This window comes from Crotalus tigris, unplaced genomic scaffold (assembly GCF_016545835.1).
Source record: "Crotalus tigris isolate CLP2741 ecotype Arizona unplaced genomic scaffold, ASM1654583v1 scf7180000020151.727365, whole genome shotgun sequence".
Taxonomy (NCBI): Eukaryota; Metazoa; Chordata; class Lepidosauria; order Squamata; family Viperidae; genus Crotalus; species Crotalus tigris.
In genome coordinates, this window is record NW_024097879.1 from 323377 (window position 1) to 344107 (window position 20731).

General features: G+C 41.1%; 1 protein-coding gene across 3 annotated transcripts in view; it reads left to right on the forward strand.

Moving 5' to 3' along the window:
- The first annotated feature begins 4501 nt into the window (after positions 1-4501).
- The window catches only part of POU2F3 (POU class 2 homeobox 3), a 63707-nt gene continuing 47477 nt past the window's right edge, over positions 4502-20731 (forward strand). The window contains exons 1-2 of one of the 3 annotated variants that reach the window (XM_039365687.1): positions 4502-4710; positions 16959-17027. In XM_039365687.1, the coding sequence (XP_039221621.1) occupies positions 4683-4710; positions 16959-17027 (97 nt within the window). In that variant the 5' untranslated portion in view covers positions 4502-4682. The remainder of the gene's footprint in view (positions 4711-16958; positions 17028-20731) is intronic. The other 2 variants (XM_039365686.1, XM_039365689.1) reach the window with 2 other exon arrangements.

Here is a 20731-nt window from a genome sequence, read left to right on the forward strand (position 1 = left end):
TTCTCCTTAGTTCTAGGTTGCTTCTCTCTTTGGTCAGTTTCCATCTGTTGCTTCTTGTCCCGCTTTGGAGAAGAGCTTGACTCCTTCTTCTTTGGGGCAGCCCCTGAGATATTGGAACACTGCTATCATGTCCCTCCTCGTCCTTCTCTTCATTAAACTAGACCTACCCAATTCCAGCAACCGTTCCTTATATGTTTTAGCCTCCAGTCCTCTAATCATCTTTGTTGCTTTTCTCTGTACTCTTTCTAGAGTCTCAACATCTTTTTTACATCGTGGTGACCAAAACTGGATGCAGAATTCCAAGAGTGGCCTTACCAAGGCATTGTAAAATGGTATTAATCAGTGCTTTTTTTCTAAAAAAAAAAAAAAAAAGGGTGCCGGAATTCACACACGTCATACAACCGGCCTTGCCTACCCTACAAGGTTCCATCCCTAAAAGGTGCCGGAACTTTGTTCTGGGCGTTCTATGAGAAAAAAAGCCCTGGTATTAATACTTCACGTGATCTTGATTCTATCCTTATTTATTTATTTATTAAAATTTATAGACCGCCCCACTCCCGCAGGACTCCGGGCGGCTAACAATAAAAATCCTTCTGTTAATGCAACCTTTAAAAAGAATTGACCGACATCCAATCCCTCTCTATACTGTCATGCAAATTAGGAGCTACCTCTAATTGGTTACAGCAGGGAAACTAGTTACAGCAGCATCCTATGTGTCAGCAAGGTCAGATATGGGGTGAATTCTTTGGGGTAATGAGGTGGAACTACAGAAACAACAGTCCATTGAGAGAACAAAGGGGGTATTCTACGAACATAGTTGCTTCTTAATTATGGGGTGCTTCTTAAACAGGCCTTGGTTCCCAGAAACTATGGTCAATGTATTTTCTCCTAGTTTCAACAAGTTTTTTTTTTCTCTTTTCTTGCCTTCCTCTGAGTTTTATGGCTGACTGAGTTTATTGTTCCTTGGATGCCTGGGAAGGTAATTAGAGGAAGGAGCCTTTTTGCTTTATGATGATAATAATTTTATCAAACTGTATACTGCCTGACTCTGTGGTTCTGGGTGACTCACGGCAATGGAAGAAATTACAATAAAATCAGACTTTATTACTCTAGCTAGCACCATTCTTGATCCTCCTGCAGCACCAAGAAATTCATCTTAAAGCAGAATGAATGTGGAACCAGCAGAGTCTTTATTTTCCACTGCCTAAAGATTCTCAAGAGGAATTGCCTAACATTTCATGAAAATAACCAAGGGACAAAATGTTCTAGGGGTGACACGATAGCAGTGTTCCAATATCTCAGGGGCTGCCACAAAGAAGAGGGGGGTCAAACTATTCTCCAAAGCACCTGAAGGCAGGACAAGAAACAACTGATGGAAACTAATCAAGGAGAGAAGCAACCTAGAACCAAGGAGGAATCATTAATTAATGGAATGGCTCCTGTCCAGAAGTTGTGGATGCTCCATCACTGCAAGTTTTTAAGAAGATATTGGAGAGCCAATTGTCTAAAATGTTATAGGGTTTCCTGCGTGAGCAGGGGCTTGGAATGGAGGACCTCTAAAGTCCCTTCCAAATCTGTTATTGTATTCTGTTAAAATTCTTTGAATGATTGAAACTGAATCTGGAGATGTTGACCTGCAGTGATTCTTCAAAGGACCACAAGGGGTCACGCTAAATCCATCCTACAGTAAGGCAGTCCTAGACACTGAGAAAGTTGCATGAAAAAAAATATCTACATATTCAGATTCCCCAACTTTTCTTACTTAAGAGGAGATAAAAGGCGATAGGTATGCAATGGATCACACCGATGTACAAGCACATCCACTTTTCTTTTGAAAAGGAAAGATGTAATTTGCTTGCTCGCACAAGACACTAAGTTAAAAGTATTGGTTCGAGAAAGCAACACATTGGAATACAAAAAGGATTTATCACATTAAGGTTTAAAATAGAATATGCTACTATTTCTGGTAGCCCTTCATTAAGTGACCAACTTTTTTACAATGAAAAGGAGGACACAAATAAATTGAAGAAAAAAAATATCGTAAATAAAAGAAACATTTTATTCATTGCAACAATAATACAGACAACTTGCATGTGCAAAGTTTGCCAGCCGGGTGTTTTGGCGCGCTCAGCAGCAATTCCTATTGGCTTTAGAATGCCAATAGTGGGACTAGCACAGCTCATGCAAAAGTTGAAAAAAAAAAAAACATCAAAAAAAGGTGCCGGAACGCCGTTCTGAGCTTTCTATGAGGGGGAAAAAAGCCCTGCAGATTAGTCTTCAAATATCGAAAAGGAGGACATGAAGGAGGACACTTTTTGAGGGAGAACAGAACTTACAAAAGGAGGACTGTCCTCCCTAAAGGAGGACGGTTGGTCACCTTACCTTCATAGACTTTTGCTAATTAGAACTAAAAAATGAATTATTGCAATTTGATTAGTAATAAGGAATGCAAGAATGGGCCTTCCAGATATTTACTGACACCCCCACCCACCACCCACCCCTGACCCCCAGCTATCATATCAATGGACTCATCAACCCTTGGAGATTGATATTGACTATTTGGGGGGAAGAACATGTCAAGAACATGTCAAGAAGAACATGTGCATCAAGTCCTTTATGGAGAAAGTGAGCTGCATTGAGATTTTTCCACCCACTTTTGCTGTGATGGGCGAACCTCAACCAGATATCCATCATAGTTCTGGTTCTACAAGGTAAGAGGGAAAACAGACATTCAGGCTTTTGTGTAACCCATTTTCTTTTTAATTCAGAAACATATGAAGAGCGGTTGCAGGAATTGAGTAAGCCTAGTTTAAGGGGAAAAAAGGACTAGGGGTGACATGATAGCAGTTTTCCAATATCTGAGGGGCTGCCACAAAGAAGAGGGGGCTCAAGCTATTCTCCAATGCAGCTGAAGGCAGGACAAGAAGCAACAGATGGAAACTAATCAAGGAGAGAAGCAACCTGGAACTAAGGAGAAACTTCCTAACAGCGGGAACAATTAACCAGTGGAATGGCTTGCCTCTAGAAGTTGTGGATGCAACAACACTGGAGGTTTTTCAGAAGAGACTGGACAACCATTTATCTGAAATGGTATAGAGTTTCCTGCTTGAGCAGGGGGCTGAACTAGAAGACCTCCAAGGTCCCTTCCAATTCTTTTATTCTGTTAAAAAGCTCAGGGAGCTGTTGCCATTTAGGGTTTTGGCCTCTAAAGTTTGCATACTCTTACAATGGATTTTCAGGTCCATCCCCACCGCCAAATAGCCTAAACTCCCTATGACTTTAGAGGAAATAAATTTTGAAATCTCCAATTTCAAAAATGAAGGTCCCTGGCAATTTGCATAAAGCTCACCAAAATAGATGGCTTTGCATAATTTGAATATAGTTTAGGCAGCTCCCTCTGTGCCTATAATCCTCTGATCCACAGCAACTTTTCGGCGTATGTCAAGTGTGAACAGCCCCTAAGAGAAGCACATCTTTAACCACAACTGTGTTCATACCAGACCACCCCCATTAAAAAGGGGGTGAATTCCCCATGGACGGCTGAGGAATTCTGGGAGTTGAAGTCCACACTTGTTGAAGCAGCCAAGGTTGAGAAATATTGATTTAAAGGCAATTAAGCCTTTGGCTTTTCTGCATTGCACCACACACCAGCAGGGCAAAAGGATAGTTTTCTATTGTTTGTTAATTTTTACTACTTACCGTTTTAATATTTTGTATGCTTGCTTTTATGATGCTGTAAGCTGCCCAGAGGCACCTTACAGTGAAATGGGTGGGATATAAATTTAATAAATAATAATAATAATATTTCTTCCTCTGCCGATAAGTCTCCCTAGATCTATTGGTAAGTCAATCTCCTCCCATCATTTCTTCCTGGCCCTTCTATTTGGCTAGATCACTATCGCAAAGACTTAGTCACTCTGTGGTGCAATCCAAAACACATTTCGCCCCACCACATCGTTCTGAGCCCACACAGTCCTGCTCCAGCACAGGTGGGCATCTACATTGTCTCAATGAGGCCCCCAGGACTGTGTGGGTTTGGGGGTCTTCCAGCTCTGGAGCCCCCACTAAGACTTTGCAACTTTGGCTAAGAACACCTCCCACTGCAGAGGTCTCCCTCTCAGTTATGCATGCAAGAAAGAGCAGGAAGCCAGCCCTGTTTCTGGAGAGGGTTGGGGCTAAGATCCAGCGCCACCTGATCCGTCAGGTAAGCAGACCTTAGGGTCTGGCTGCTTCCCCCCCCCCCTCAAACCTTGCACACAAACACAATACACTGCACAAACACACACATACATGCCTGCCTACCTCCTGCTCGGCCCCACCCTCTTTCTCCAGGGCTGTTGGGACGCAGCCCAAATGAAGCTACTAATATGCAAATGGCCCACTTTGCATGGGACTCCAGCCAGGATGTATAATATTAAAAAAATATATATGGAAAAAAAAAAACAAAGATTGCCCGGGATGAGAAGTCATGGGGGTGCGGCTACAGCGCAGGTAATGTTCTCACCTGCCTCAGTACAGCCAGGAACACTAAGCCGAGCCAGAGGTGTGAGCCACAGCTGGCCGGCTGGTAAAGAGGCTGGTGGGGAGAGGAACTCGGCAGAGGGGGGAAGCTGGCAGCCCCACGGGCCACCTTGGCGGGTGGGGGCTGGCCGGGGACTAGCAGATATTTTCCCAACAGCAGGATGGTGAATCTGGACTTAACACACCCAGGTAAGGCCTGACAAGGGCAGGGGAGGAGAGGGGGAGGACGCTTAGGGGAGGGGGAGAAAGAGGGAGGCCTGGCTCCTAGTTTCACCCAGGGAAGAGCCCCCCCCAGGGACTGCCCAAGTGTCAATTTCACCCCAATCTGGCTGGGAAGTTGCTTTCTTCTCCCTGGGACTTTGGAGGAGCAAAGCGTATCAGATTCAAAGCTGACCTGAAGCAAGAAGGGGAGGGGGAGGGAGAGGAGCTGTCAGAGCCATCAGGGCAGGGGGACAAAAAGATTGGGGGGGGGACTGAAGGAGGAAGGTGAAATCGTCCCCTCCAGGTTAAATCGCAAGGCAGTCGGCAGGTGGAGATGGCTCCACATTGTGCCAGGTGACTTTCTGGGTTGGATAGAGCTGGGTTAGCTCAGTCCCTGAGGAACGCGGTTGCCCTTTGCATGTGCTCAGAAAACCTCTCCCAGCTTCAGGTTCTGGCCCTGAAGAGTACTAGCGACGCTACTGATAGGATTTCTACTGATCACAGCAACTCTAGGGAGAGCAGCTTGGCTCCAGGACAGGGGCTCGGGTTAAGCCATGAGGCAGCTGGCTATTAAGCCTCATGGATTGAAAGAGTTCAGTGACTGAGCGTCTCTTGTAGGTCCACATGGATGGATTGTTTACTTTGCACGATGTTGTGAGTGTGTGAGTCCATGCATCCGGAGGATTGGGGAGAGAAGGTGAATTCTTTTTTTAAGGTCTGGGGGCTGTACCAGTGTTCAGCCTGAGGCTAGCAAGGGATCCCATCCTGTTCCTAGTGAAGACAATGGCAGGATCTGAATTCTAGACCTCCCCACCCCCCCACTTCCTGGCATCTATTCCTGGTTAGCAAAGAGATTACAGAACTAAATAGACTCAAATAACAAGACAAAGCTTCTTCAACCACGTTCTCCTTTTCCTATGAGTTCCCCTCCTTCTCTTAGTCTGACTCCTCTACCTCCTCCTCCTCCACCACTACCACCACCTTCATCTTTTCTTTCACATCCTCCCCTCTTCTTTCTCTTCCATTTTTCTTTTTCATTATCCATTCCTTCTTTCCTTCTTCTTCTCCTCTTTCAACTTCTTCTCCTCTTTCCACCTTCACCTTCCCCTTTCTACTTCTCCACAATATCAGAAAGAGCTAACTAGGCTTTGGATAACAGGACACTAAGGAGGACGTTTGAGCTTGCAGGGAACTTCTTCAGCGGAGCTCTCAGAACCCCTTCAGGATGTTTCTTGTCCCACAGAAATGCCAAAAGGGAGTCAGGAGATAAGGGGACTGATGTTCAGTAAAGACATGGCATTTGTGGAAATGTAGCATTAAAATAAGTTTGCTGTGAGAACTTTGGTAGTTGGCACTGTACTAAGATAGATGATAGCTAGCGAATCATCAGAGAGAGAGGGAGAGAGAGATCAGAGGGAGAGAGAAGAGGGAGAGGAGAGAGAGAGGAAGGAGAGAGAAGAAGGAGAGAGAGAGGAGAAGAGGAGAGAGGAGAGGGAGAGAAAGGGAGGTGGATGTGAGGGAGAGATTAGATGGATGGATAGATGGATGGATAGATAGATAGATAGATAGATAGATAGATAGATAGATAGATAGATAGATAGATAGATAGAACAGACCTTGAAATGCTTATAGCAGCAGAAAAGGAAAACTAATAGCTAGAAGACCAGATGCCTGCAGAAAAAAATTATTTCATTTTTAAATTTAAATGGAAACCTAATGCAATCTCTCCCCCCCCCCATTTTTACCTTGGCCCTAGACGTCCTTTCTTGGGTGCTACACCTGGAACTTCAGGCAGGGTGAAGGATGACCTTAAGCACAGGGGAAGCAGGGCACCTCTTGTTGCAATCCAAATTGTTCTGGATTCTGATTTTCAGAAAGAATTGAGTGCCGGATCAGGGATTCACAATCTCTGTGTTATTCGATGTTGTCTTCTTTGCACAGTGTTTCTCCTCGAAAAGCAGAGCTGCTTCTCCCCAAAAAAGAGAATACTTCTCTAGCTCATTAACGGCAACAACAGTAATTGGATTTTGTGTGTCTGTGGTTCCAAAAATAACATTCTTACTATTGCAAGATGCTAATCCATAATAGGCATTCATACAGTTTTCTGTTGGAGGATTGGCATCCCATAGTCCAAGAAAAATTGCCAAGAAAAGTGCGGGAAGGACATGGGGAAAAAGTGTTCTCCAGACAAAGTCCTTCATATTCTGCTAACATCTAGGAGAGATGGCTCAATACATTTTCAGTGAAGGTTTTCCTTGAGAACATCTCAAAAGCTATGTCAATTTCTGAATTTTGTTGCAATGGTTTCTAGCACAAATTCAGAGTGATGGTTTTGATCTATGAAATCCTACCTAGGCAATCTGAAGGATCCCTTCTTTTGCAGAAAATTGTCTAGTTGTTGAGAACTTCATATCAATCAATGTGGCATGCCTGCTTGTCGAAAGAGACCAGGATGAGTCCAAACTCTGTGGATTTCTTCATGGTGGGGGCCACTTTCCTGTCTCCTTCTCTGCATCTGTTCACTCAGCACCTTCTCTGGTAAATTGTAGGCGCCACTTTGATGTTTACCTGGACTTCAGTCTAAGGTGACAACTAAACTGAGTTCCCTATTGATGTGATGCTTGCTATAATCTTGTTTTTCATTGAAGAATTGTAAACATTGTAAGCATCATAGAGAGCCACACATAGTTTGAGGAATGATAATAATACAAAGACCTGGAAATAGAAATAGAATGACTGTGGCAAAAGAAAACAAAGACAATACCAGTAGGAATAGGCGCCTTGGTGCAATCCAAAAACATCTGGAGCAGCCTTGGCATTGACAAAATCACCCTTGGTCAATTGCAAAAGGCAGCTTGACTTGGAACAGCTTACATCCTGTGGTGAGATCTTTAATACCATCAAACAACATCTGCTTATCCCAAATCCTTGGGAAATAGGTGAATTAAAATACCAAATCCAGTCTAAACATCTGTCTGACTATGCCATAACCATAATAATAATAATGGCATAAGTCTCTGCTTAAGTTTGTTCAGACATTGTTTAACAAATGTATCCATAACAATGACATGATTAGCAAAACAGTAATACTAACTCTATCTTTGGATCAACTAATCATTCAGAGCAGACATCACTTTTGTAGATAAGTCGTTCATGAATAAATATGTCTATCTAGGCAAATGTAGAAGTACAAACTTCCATGTCTATTTTAATGCTCAGTTTTTCTCTCCCAGAGAGACTATCACAACATGTGATAGCCAAGATTTCAAGTTCTGACTTGCATATTGATTAAATATATAGGCCACCAAATTTCAACACAGTTCTGGGCAACCTGCAGAATAAAACATTTAAACCAACTTTGTTACATTCCCCAAAGAAACAGGTAGATGGTTGAATCAGTAGCAAAGAGCAGAGGACATATGGAATGGCCTTGAAGAACGAGAGGAGGAGTCACCATCCATGGTCAGATAACCAGGGCTTGATCCCAGGCTAAAAAAGTAACTTGAGAAACCATCTCAGACAAACCCTTCTCTAGTTCCTAGGAAAAGTTCAGCAGGAAAGTCATTCAGAAGTCATTCTGTTCCTAGAGCTCTTACAAGAACATAATCCTGATTTATGTGGCACTGATTTTTTTTTTTTTTTTGTAGTCTGGTCTACGTTCATGGGTTAACACAGACCATGTTCAAGGACTAACCTGGACATTTCTACCCTAATTATGACATTAGGAGGAAAAAAATTCAGAACATGAAAGTTAGTATTCATAATCAATTTGGGTTGATATAATTATGCTGCTCAACAAAGTGTAGAACAGATGGGATTTCTTTCCCGCTTGTTCCTGTAGAGAGTTTGTGTTGAAGTTTTGGAAGTCCAGAAAAAAAGAATAAGAGTGAGAAAATTAAAATCCTGTTTACCATTTAGCCAAGGAAAGGGATCTAGAAGACTGAAGGCTAGATAGTAAAACTTGAAAAATGAGGATGTTTTTGCTTGTTAGCTTATTTGCACATATGTTACCCTGTAGATTCACTTTTCCAAACAATTCTGAAGCTGTTATTGTGATGTGTTCCTCTTATAGCATGGACACAACAACGCCATTGTTAGAAATGATAGATTTTAGTAGGTAAGTTTTAAGAGGAAGGATTCTCCACCTTGGTCATAAAATTAGCTATTGAATCTTCTAATTTCTCTGTATCCTCATTTCCTCTTTTATCCCGAATTTCTGAGCAAATGGAAATTGCTTTCAAAATCACATCCAGACAATGGTAATCCTCAGGAGTTCACTTTTGTTTCAGACCAAGTTGTTTAATGGTGTGGGAGATGTTTCATCATCTCCATTAGCTTTCATTGAGTTGGGTCTTCTCTTCCACACATCCGTTCTTCTTGTGTGAATGTAGTGTAGAAAGTAAAGCATTTTATGTTGTATCTGGCCTTCAGACTGAATAAAGAGATTCTAAACAGCCTTGTTGCTTGTGTACGTTAAGTGTCATTTTAATGTACATTGTAAGTAGAACAAGAAGCAACAGATGGAAACTAATCATGGGGAGAAGCAACTTAGAACTAAAGAGAAATTTCCTAACAGTAGGAACAATTAATCAGTGGAACAGCTTACCTCCAGAAGTTGTGGGTGCTTCATTACTGGAGACTTTTAAGAAGAGACTGGAGAGTCACCTGTCTGAAGTGGTGTAGGGCAGTGGTTCTCAACCTTTCTAATGCCGCGACCCCATAATACAGTTCCCCATGTTGTGGTGACCCCCAACCACTTATACATCACCGGGTGCCAGGGGCGTGGCCAAAGAAAAGGGGGAAAAATGGCGGACAGCCTTGTTTGGCGACCCCCGTGAAATGGTCGTTCGACCCCAAATGGGGTCCCGACCCACAGGTTGAGAACCACTGGTGTAGGGTTTCTTGCTTGAGCTGGGGGTTGGACTAGAAGCCCTCCAAGGTCCCTTCTAGTTGTGTTACTCTGAATGTTTATTGAATTAACACTGCAGAAGGATGGAATATTTTTAGTATGATGGCAGTAAGATTGCATTTTTGTTATGATGGTATAGATGTACGGAAGAGTTGATAGATATGTCAGTCAAATCCTGCCCAAAATGAGAACCACAATCGCCTCAGGAGGTATACTGGGGTTTTTTTTGCATATTTTCTGTTTTCAGAATGCTTAAACAATGTACATGAAAAGGAACAATTGTATTATTTATTTCAAGTACCTTCAAGCCACCTTTTCTGCTTATGATTAAACAAAATGCTATGTAATTCACAAAATGACACTAATTGGTCTGTTAAAAAGCAGAAATAGCTCTGGTGCCTCCAAAGATTTTGAATTGTAACCTCCCTTTAATTTATTAATAATGGTTTTAATAGCTGAGATTGATGGAATCTGAGATTCAAAACATGTTGCCATAGAACAAATGTAGGTACTTCCAGCTGCAGCAGCCTAGGTTTCCATTCTAGTTAAGCTATTATTTGTTAAATATGTGGCCAGGATACAAGAAAAATAGCATATTATTCAGAGTTTCATACCCTCAGATATACATCAGATAATCCCCTGATTATGGCCCATTCGTGAGATAGGTTTAGTTAGAATGGAATGAGATACAGGACATTCTTCGTGGTGGATCCAGCATTGCACACCTTCCAGCCAAAGGACATATGCTTAATTCTATTCGGAACCAAGACCTTGAAAACGTGATGGGCCTGCTGTGATTCAAAGATCTCCTTTCTTCCAAATAAAATCTTTTCTGATTTCATGCTTCCTGAAGACTCGGATTTAAAAAGCAGCAGATAACACAAAAACCCATGTGGTGGTAAACAACTAGAACTTCCCACAAAGGGTATTACTATGTAAAGTACAGATTGAATGTCCAATCATACAACTATATACTTCCATGTCACCCCTTGATAATTAAATAAGCATTTGGTGCTTAGTGACTTTGCAAATGATGGGATTTTTCAGCCTCAGGTCTCAATTGTGTCACCTTTTTGCCTTTTGGCAAAAAAGAAGAAGAAGAAGAAGAAGAAGAAGAAGAAGAAGAAGAAGAAGAAGAAGAAGAAGAAGAAGAAGAAGAAGAAGAAGAAGAAGAATAAGAAGAAGAAGAAGAAGAAGAAGAAGAAGAAGAAGAAGAAGAAGAAGAAGAAGAAGAAGAAGAAGAAGAAGAAGAAGGAGACGACAGAGAATGAGATGGCTGGATGGAGTCACTGAAGCAGTAGGTGTGAACTTAAATGGACTCCAGAAGATGGTAGAGGACAGGAAGACCTGGAGGAATGTTGTCCATGCGATCGCGATGGGTCGGACGCAACTTCACAATTAACAACAACAACAACAAGAACAACCGTGAATTTGGGTTTTCCAAGAATACAGTTCTGGATGACAGCACAGCTCTTTTGGGGAAGGACAAGGAGAAGATAAAGGCAAAGGAGAAGATGAAGAAGGAGAAAGAGAAGGAGGGGAAGGGAAGGGAAGGGAAGGGAAGGGAAGGAAAGGAAAGGAAAGGAAAGGAAAGGAAAGGAAAGGAAAGAGAGAAAGGGGAAGGAGAAGGAGCAGGAGAAGGAGATGAAGATGAAGAAGGGGAAGGGGAAGGGGAAAGAGAAGAAGGGAATTAGAAGGAAAAGGAGGAGAAGAAGGATAACTTTCCACAATTGAAAAGAGGCAGTAACATTTTCTATTCCACAGCTGTGCCCTCAATTTAATGGGACCAGCAAAATGGTTACCCTGGATGCTTATCAAATTCCTCGAATGACAGTTAAATATTTAACCAGAGATCTGCTCACGTGACGTCCTAGAAATTACTCGTCACCTTTCATGAACCTCCAACAGAACTTACAGGGACCACAACCAAAACCTAGGATGGAGAAATGCTGAACAAGAGTGAGGTCCGTTTTGACTTCCGGTTCTGGTTCACGGCGTTCCTAGTCATACGAGGAGACTCATCTCCTCGTCGGCTAGCTTTCCCTCCGCCAGTCGACCCTTATACGGGTCGAAAGTCGGCCTGGAGAGTGTGACTTCCAACAAGGGGCTTCAGCTTGGCTGTGGAGGAGCAGCAGCTTCTCCAGCTGTCCGGGCGATCTCTGAGGGCCGATGGAGAAGAAGATCAGCCAGTAAAATGGCCGATCACCCTGCTGCTTCAAATCGCAAGTCAAAGAACATCTAAGCTGTAAATCACAAGTCAAAGAACATCTAAGCTGGTGAATTCGGATGAGACTTTTCCTTGTTACTTTCTCTATTTTACTTTGCTTTTGGAACCTGTAAGAGCCTTGTTGGAATTATTTCCCTGGCTTGAGAAGGCAGCTTTTACGTGTTTGGGAAAGAAGGCATTTTTTTTAAGACTATATCTTATTTTCATACTTTTTGGGATACAGAAAATTCTCTCTCCTTTTTTCTAAGAATTGTACTATCATTTGGTGTTGGAAGATTATTTCTTCTTTCACACTATACTTTTAAAGACTGGAAAAGACTTTTTCTTAACCTACTGAGGACATCTAGTAGCAAAAATTTAACATTGTAATTTCTGGTTATTGTTTGGAAAGTTTTGACCTTCAAATTATTTTTGAAAAAAAATAAGGTGTGCAGCTGTTGGGAACTGTGGGGGTGGACACTGACTAATCTTTATCAAATACAGTCCCCACAAAAAAAGAAAAAGAAAAAAGAGATTTTTTTCTACTCACTATTAAAATGGAGGAATCGCATTCACAACTAAATTATAATCTTATACTGAAAAAGATATTATGAGGCCACTGCAGAAATTTGTGCCATATTGAAAGAACCTATAACAGAACTAAAATCCAGAAATCCCACGTCAAACATTCAAATGGATGCTCAGATTACATCTGATTATTTGACAAATCAAAACATACTAGAAGAAGAATTAACAGAGATAAAAGAGGAACTCATCATACCTTACAAATCTCTCATTTGTAACCTTGAGGAACAGAAGAAGCAAAGACTGAGATTTGAAACTACAAAGCAACGATATTTTAAGGAGGAGAGAAACAGATACTTGACACAGAGGATGGGACTCTTATTTTTTCAAAGCTCACTGCAAGCAACAAAAACAGATCTACTGGCTGAAAGGGAAGCGTCTTTATGGAAACCTGTCCGACATAGGAAAAAAGCCAGAATTAGATTGAAAAGAGAAATTTAAAAAAGGTGTAATGGAATAAAAGGCAACGCTGGATTTAAAGATTGTTTTAAGGATTAAGGCTGATAGATATTTTAAACAGATTAAGAATGTACTGGATTTGTGTATTCATGTAGTGAGTAATAGATTCAATTTGATGAAAATCATTATGTATTGGAATTGAAAAAATGACGACTATTTAGATTGGATGGTTTCAATAATCAATGGAGTGTTTTAAATTAGTAAGATGACCTTTTTGTATGACAACAAAGACATGATAAGGCATGATAACTAATTGGAGAAAATTTGAATTTTGTTTAATGAACTTGAATGAATTAAGGTTTAATATTATTTTGTTATTTTAAAGAGATGGATTGATTGTGGGATTATATATGTATAGGGTTGATTAATACTTTATAGCTATTATGATATTTACTGTGTTGTGGAAGAAGAAACAAATGAGATTGGTGATAAAATGAGGGATGTGAGAGATCAAGAATTAGAATTGATAATTTGCTGTTTTAAAGCTAAACTATGGTAATTGTAAACTGATAAAGTTATAAAACAGGTTTAGCAGTCATAGAAATTTAAAATAGAAATGGAATATTTTAAATGTATTATGTTATTTGAGGGAAATAGAGAGGGGATAGCGAAATGTATTGTGCTGAGCTGTTTATATATGTCTTTACTTTTGAATGTTTGATCACCCAAACGCTACGGTGGGTCTTGAGTACTTCTTCTTAAGAAATTAAAAAACTAATAAAATGTGTTTTTTTTAAAAAAAGAGTGAGGTCCGTTTTGTTCTGCTTTCTGCTGAAGAGGCAGCCTCACTTCGGGGTTGCAAAATGTGCCACTCGCCTCCTTGGCAGAGCTGACGCCTGCTGTGGAAACTTCAAAGACCTCTCATCTTCTGCAATGCTTTGGCTTGTGCACAAGCTTTCCTTCTGCCATCCAACTGAGGCAATGAAGCTGTGTGGGAAAGCTGACGGGTGAAACTTGCTTTGTGGGGTAATGAAACCAACAAGTCTGACTATGTTGCACAAGGCTCGCTCCTTGCTGGTGCTAATTAATCCGAGTTCCCCTTCTAGAGATCGGGGGGGGGGTGGAATCATTTCTGATGAACAAGGGCGCGCAGGGATGACCGTGACATCGCAGAGAAGGGGCCAAGCAGCCTAACTCCCCCCCCCCATGCAAAAAAAGTATTCTAAAAGTGAAGAAGGCACCCTTCTGGAAAGAGACAACCTCAAGCCAAACACATTTCCTAAATGACATTGCCAATCATGTGCTCGGTTGCAAGCCCAAAGGTGTGTGCTCACCCAAGGAATTCACAAGGCGGTTAGCTGCTGATGCTACCTGTGACGAGATGCTCTTCCCGTAACCAGCCTGTTTGATGTTAAATCCAATTTAATTACAACTGGCAGCTTGGCAATCGCTCCAAGCATCCTCCTCTGGAATCTCCATTCGGTTTCTTTGTACCGGAGCCAAAAGTCGAAGAAAACTGGGAACAGGTGTTCTTAGAACTTATGCGTTCCAAGCTCAGATTCTGTCGGGATTGGCATTCGATCAGGATGGGGCAGTCAAAAGCAAATGGCTGGCCCTCAATGCCGCAGCAGATGGCAAGGGGTGAAAACCTGTGCCAACAGGGAGATGGGCTGAGCACTCTTTGTTCAGTTCAGCTCAGCAACTGCACGTCTCTGTTGATCCACAGGCTCTGAGCATGCACAGAGTGTGTTCTTTGGATACAGTGCACGCCTGCTGTTTAACTGGGGTGCAATTCCACCTCTGCAGAAGAAGTTTCAATCTTGCCCAAATTGCCAGGTAAAAGAATTGGAGAACAGGTGGCAGAGAAAAAAAAAACCTTTTCAACCCAGGGCCCTCAAAAGTAGAATTTCCATGTAGTAGAAACCCTACCAAGAAATAGGCAAATGGGAGGGCCTGATTACATCACCTGGTGAGCAGCCCCAGGGCCGATCTGCTCCTACAAACCAGGGTCTTGCACTGAAAACATCCCAGGCAAGTCTTGTTTTGGATTAAGAGTGGCAGCTTATTGGAACTTTGGGACTGATCCCAGACCGAACGTAATTTTTTAGACTGAAAAGATTATCCTGTTCATGAGGCCCATCATCTTAAAGCAGGGTTTTCACCCCTGAAAGACAGTTTAAAATTGTTTAAAATTTGTGATAAAGCCAATCCAACATGAAATCGTGAAATTGATGGTTTGTTCCCAGTTTTCCAGGGCAGGACCAAGCAGGTATTATTATTATTATTTACTTTGAACAGTGGCTAAATGAGTGATCTAAGTCAAGGACTACTTGCATTTCTTTTGAGCATCTTTGAGCATCTTTTTTTCCTGAACTCTTGAATTATCTTTTGCTATTGCTGGTTACTCTGTGGACTTATGCCTGCAAGATGCAGAACTTCAGCCTGCTGGAAAAAGAACTGAACTAATAGCTTTGTCTTTTTCAAAGGAAACCTCACTTGGCCAAACCACAGATAACATAAACAGAGTGTTCTGATATATATATATATATATATATATATATATATATATATATATATATATATATATGTGTGTGTGTGTGTGTGTGTGTGTGTGTGTGTGTGTGTGTGTGTGTGTGTGTGTGTATCATTCAGCAATGCAAATGGCTCTTCTGTCTCTCTTTCTCTGTCTCTCTTTCTCTGTCTCTCTCTTTGAAACAAAAAAGAGAGATCAACTAATAGATATTTATGCAAATTATGATTCGTTGCACAATCAGCCAGATGTTCAGACTGGATCTGACATTTGTGTCCACTTACTGAGTCCTTCCCAATGACCTGGGATAGGCAGATGTTGTTCTTTAATGGAATTAAGTCTTGTCCCAGGATGTCAGCTGCATTTGACTGATGGGGGTTTTGTCAATGCCCAGGGTGTTCAAGTGATGCACCAGATGTTTTGGGATTGTACCCAAGGCACCTATTGCTATTGGTACTTCTATTCTTGCTTTCTTTTGCCAGAGTTGTTCTGCTTCTATTTGCAGGTCTTTGTCTTTGTGATGTTTCTATCCAGTTTGGTAGCAAAGAGTTAATACTTTTTTGGTAGGGTCTGTTGTTGTTTTGTTGTTATTTAGTATACCAGGAGTGTTTGTAGGGTAGTCAAAAAGTCAACATCTACAAATTGTGACCACCAGCATATGATTAAAGACATCAAAGGGGACAAGTTGTATCATTGATTGTGACAACTCTCTTGGCTTTTTTGGACAGACATGGTCTATGGACACCACTGAATATTCTTAATTCCTACTTGGATTTTTCCGCCTTTAATTTAAATGTTACAAATCTTCATACAGTGTACTAGTTCTATGCAGATTTTAATGCAATACATTTATATTATCCAGTGCTTTTTTTGTAAAAAAAAAAAAAAAAGGTGCCAGAACTCACACATGTCATACAACCCTCCTTGCCTATCCTACAAGGTTCCATCCAAAAAAGATGCCGGAACTCCGTTCTGGGTGTTCTATGACAAAAAAAGCCCTAATATTATCTATTCCTCCTATTCTCATCTCCTAATCAGTAATATTGAGATAATTGCTAGCCAATCCTAGTTCAGGATGAATTTAAAATAAATATATAGAAACGTACTTGAGGTAGGCCCCAGATACAGTCCTTGGAGAAGGTTAAAACCCAATCAACCTCAATAAGCAGAATTATTGGGAAATGTGCTTCAAACCTTGGTGGTCAAAGCTGATTATTTTCTGTGACCTGATTCTTCATTTCTGAAGTACTTCATGCTCTGGATTTTTAGAAGACCACTTGATAACATTGATTGCTTTTCTGCACCACTTCTCGTTAAGAAATCAAAGCCAACTCTGAAGTTGTTTGGGATTTTGTTGGTTTCCTGAATCTGGGAATATGAGGATGGAGAAATCTTCAAAGGTCACTGAGAGTAGGAGAAGAGAGGAACATAAGGTGAAGAGGATTTATGACTTTATGAATATTCTAGAAGTTGCTTATGTAGATATTAGAAATTTAAAAGTCTGAAGAAGATTATTCTAATGATCCTCAGTTGCTCATTCTGTTGCCTGGAAGACTCAGGATTGGATTGTGCCAGGTCATTAACATCAGCTTATGTTCCGTTTTCAGACATGAAAATGAACGGTGATGTGGCGGATTCCACAGAAATGAGGAATGAAGGCACTCACCGAGATTCTGGTAAGAAAACATTTCTCCTCACCTTTTCAGGTGTCTTCTAATGCCTCCAACCACAGCCCACATTCCAAGAGGGAGCTGCTGCCTAGAGATTGAAGCCCTTCTTTAGATTGTTATGGTTTGTCTCCAGATTGGGAAACCAGAAACAAGTTTCCATTCTAGGAAGCCAAAAGTCTCCTTTGATTCTTTCTTTACTGTTTCTTCGTCCTCTTAAATTTACTAGGATGGCTATGACTTTGGTGACAAAAAAAGAAAAGAAAAGAAAAGAATTTACTAATAGAAGAGAATCTTGGTAGATCAGTGTTGACCTACAGAGACACTGGTGCTCTCTGAGCTTGGTTGGTGTCTTGCAGACATTTCATTACCTAACTAAAGAACACTGATGATGTTACGAAGCTGGGTATTGAGACGTCTGTAAGAAAACAAGCAAGCTCAGAGAGCACCGAGGACATCACAAAGAAAGAGATTATGGAGGAAGAGTCGGTGGGTGTTTGTTGCTTGCTTGTGACATTGGTGTCTGGTTTATTAAAGCTTTGCTGAGCAATTTTAAGATGGTGAAGAAGCCGTCAAGCAATCTCTGGTTAACTAAGAATTGATGTGACTGTCTCATTGCATCATACTTCTGGGTATGAAGTGATCATAGCCCTTAAGTGTTCTATGTCAGGTCTATTCTACTTAAGTTGTCCATAAAGGTCAAAAATTATCTTAAAGGCAGAATGATTTGAGACCGAAGTACTTCTGCTGGATTTTTTTTCTTTCCTCAAGATTATTTTGGAGTTTGTATTGTTGCCATCTTAATTATCAGCAATCTCAGAAAGATGAGATTATCATGATACATGTAAACTGTGTTAATAAGGCATAAATTAGTCCATCTTATGCTCCTGGTAACAGGAACCAAAGTAAACGCTTGTGGTTATGAAGTTCAAAGGAATGATTATAATGCAGTTATTTCCTCCAGAATGAACAAATGATACCTCTAAAAAAGAGCTTAAAGGCCAAATCTTTTAACATCCAGAATTCCAAAATTGTTGTCATCCCCTAATTAAAGATTTTTTTTTGCAAGATAAGCCATCATCTGTCCAACTCCCTTCACTTGACTGCACTTCCAAGCATTAATATTTGGAGTTGACTTTGTGAGCAGAGCAAACCCTTTCAAAAATGAGTGAAATTTTACACCCAGATACTCGAAGAGTAGACTTCAATGCATCTAAATCTGTGTTAAAAATTAAATAAATGTTTCATTAATTCTGATACAAAAAAAATTAAAGCATTATTGTTTAATGTTGAATGCTAAAGTTGGCTACAATTCCCATCATGCCTTGCCAGCTTGTTCAGTGGCAAAGCTCTCTTTGATGGCTGGGGAGAATCTTCCTTGGGCTAAAACGGTGTTTCTCAACCTTGACAATTTTAAGGCATGTGGACTTCAACTCCCAGAATTCCACAGCCAGCAATGCTGGCTGTGGAATTCTGGGAGTTGAAGTCCACATGCCTTAAAATTGTCAAGGTTGAGAAACATTGGGCTAAAACTTCTCCAACCTTGGCAACTTTAAGACTTGTGGACTTCAACTCCCAGAATTCCCCAGTCAGGGAAGCAAAGCTGGCAGGGGAATTCTGGGAGCTGAAATCCACAAGTATTGAAGTTGCCAAGGTTGGAGACCCCTGGGCTTAAAGATTGACTGTTGGCTTGGAAGCACTTAGATGTAGGACTTTCCTGGGGCAACCAATATAGTACTTTAAAAAAAAACCCACAGAAGTCTTAAAGTGCATTCCACAAAATATAGTTTAATATTCCATAATAGACCAAGTTGCCACTGATGAAAAACACTATGGGAACTGAAAACCCATAGCTTCCAGACCAATTATATCATGCTGATTGGAGGACTTGAATGTGGCTTAAAGTGAGAAGAATGTCTTTTCCTGAGAGAGGAGAACTTCAGCAATGATGTGAGAAGGTGGTGTCCCAATGCTCAGCAGGAATTTGTATGAGTAACACCGGTTACAACAACTTTGGCACACAATCATTGCAACGTCTAGATTAGCCAAGTCTAGGAGACCAAGAGAGGGATTTTGTGCTGGTGCTAAATTTCCAACTACTGGTTTTCGAAGTAAAGTTTAGGCTTGTTGATTAGGGTGGAATTATCAGATTGTCCACATCTACTGTATGTGCAACACCATCAGCAAGCAACAAAGTGCTTAAAAAATGTTACAGAACTCAGGTAGAAAGAACTAGTAAGAACAATGGAGTAGCCAAGCTTTGTCTATATCAGGGAAAATCCAGCCTTTAATTAAACTTCAAGTCCATTTCAGGAGAAAATAGAACAGAATAACAAAGTTGGAAGGGACCCTGGAAGTCTTCTGATCCAACCCCCTGCTCAGGTGGGAAACCCTATACCATTTCAGACAAGTGATTGTCCAATCTCTTCTTTAAAATCTCCGGAGTTGGAGCACCCACAACTTCTAGAGCAGTGGTTCTTTACCTGGGCGATATTGCCCCCCAGGGGGTGATTTCATTTTTCAGGGGGGCGATGGAATGAAAAGGGGACGATATGGGGGCGATGGAGCGAGAAGTTTTGGGGGAACTTTTGAGACTTTTTCGTACAGTGAATGGCTGTATATCTGTCGTACAAAAACATCAGATCGCTCGCTATTAGTGGATTGAATTGTGTTTTCAGATGTTCCTCCAGCTAACTTCAGTACAGAACGCCGTACATATGTAAATACGCATTGCTTATCTTCATGCGTGTTGTGCAGCAGCCTCTACCCATACAGTGGTGCGCCATTGGCCAGAATATGGGAGATATGGGGAAAAGACTGGAAATAAATTATTTGCATCGATATGTCCTGATGAACAATTTTAAAGAAAACAAAAAAAGTGTTTGCATAAATTGAAGAATTATTTCCCATGTTGTGATTGAGAGGTTATGTTGGGGGAGGGGGGCGATGACAACTTCCTCATTGGCTCAAGGGGGCGATTCGTTCAAAAAGGTTAAGAACCACTGTTCTAGAGGCAAGTCATTCCACTGATTAATTGTTCTCACTGTCAAAAAATTCTCCATAATTCTAGGTTGCTTCTCTCCTTGGTTAATTTCCATCCATTGTTCAGGTGCTTTGGAGAATAGCTTGTCCCTCTCTTCTTTGCAGAAGCCCCTCAAATATTAGAATACAGCTATCATGTCACCCCTGGTCCTTCTTCTCATTAAACTAGACATACCTAATTCCAGCAACCATTCTTCATATGTGTTGGCCCCCAGCCCCTTAATCATCTTTGTTGCTCAAGGTGGTCCAGTGATGCCACTAGAAAAGGGTTAGGGTTAAATGGTTCAGCCTATTTTCTCAGTATGTTCAGTGGGTCAAAATTAGGAATAGGAATGGATGTCAACAATTCCTTTCCCCATCTTTTTACTCCAATTGACCCCTAAAAAAGTTTGAAGGTAAAGTGGGAAGCTTCCTGGAGCATCCTCCCCTTCCTATTCTCACCCTTAATTTCTTTTTTTAAAAAAAGAACTAAATTTCCCTTCTTTTGTAACAGAATTTCAATAGCAGGATCTTGTTGGTCTACAGCTGATTGGATATCTCAATGGGAACGGTCAACTAGAAAATCAGTTGCAAGGTTCATGGTTCAGGGAACACAAAGCAAAGTTGGGGCTGATGTTGGGACAAAACTTATAAAGATAGGAAGTTCATCCCCAAACGGTGCAAATGATCAA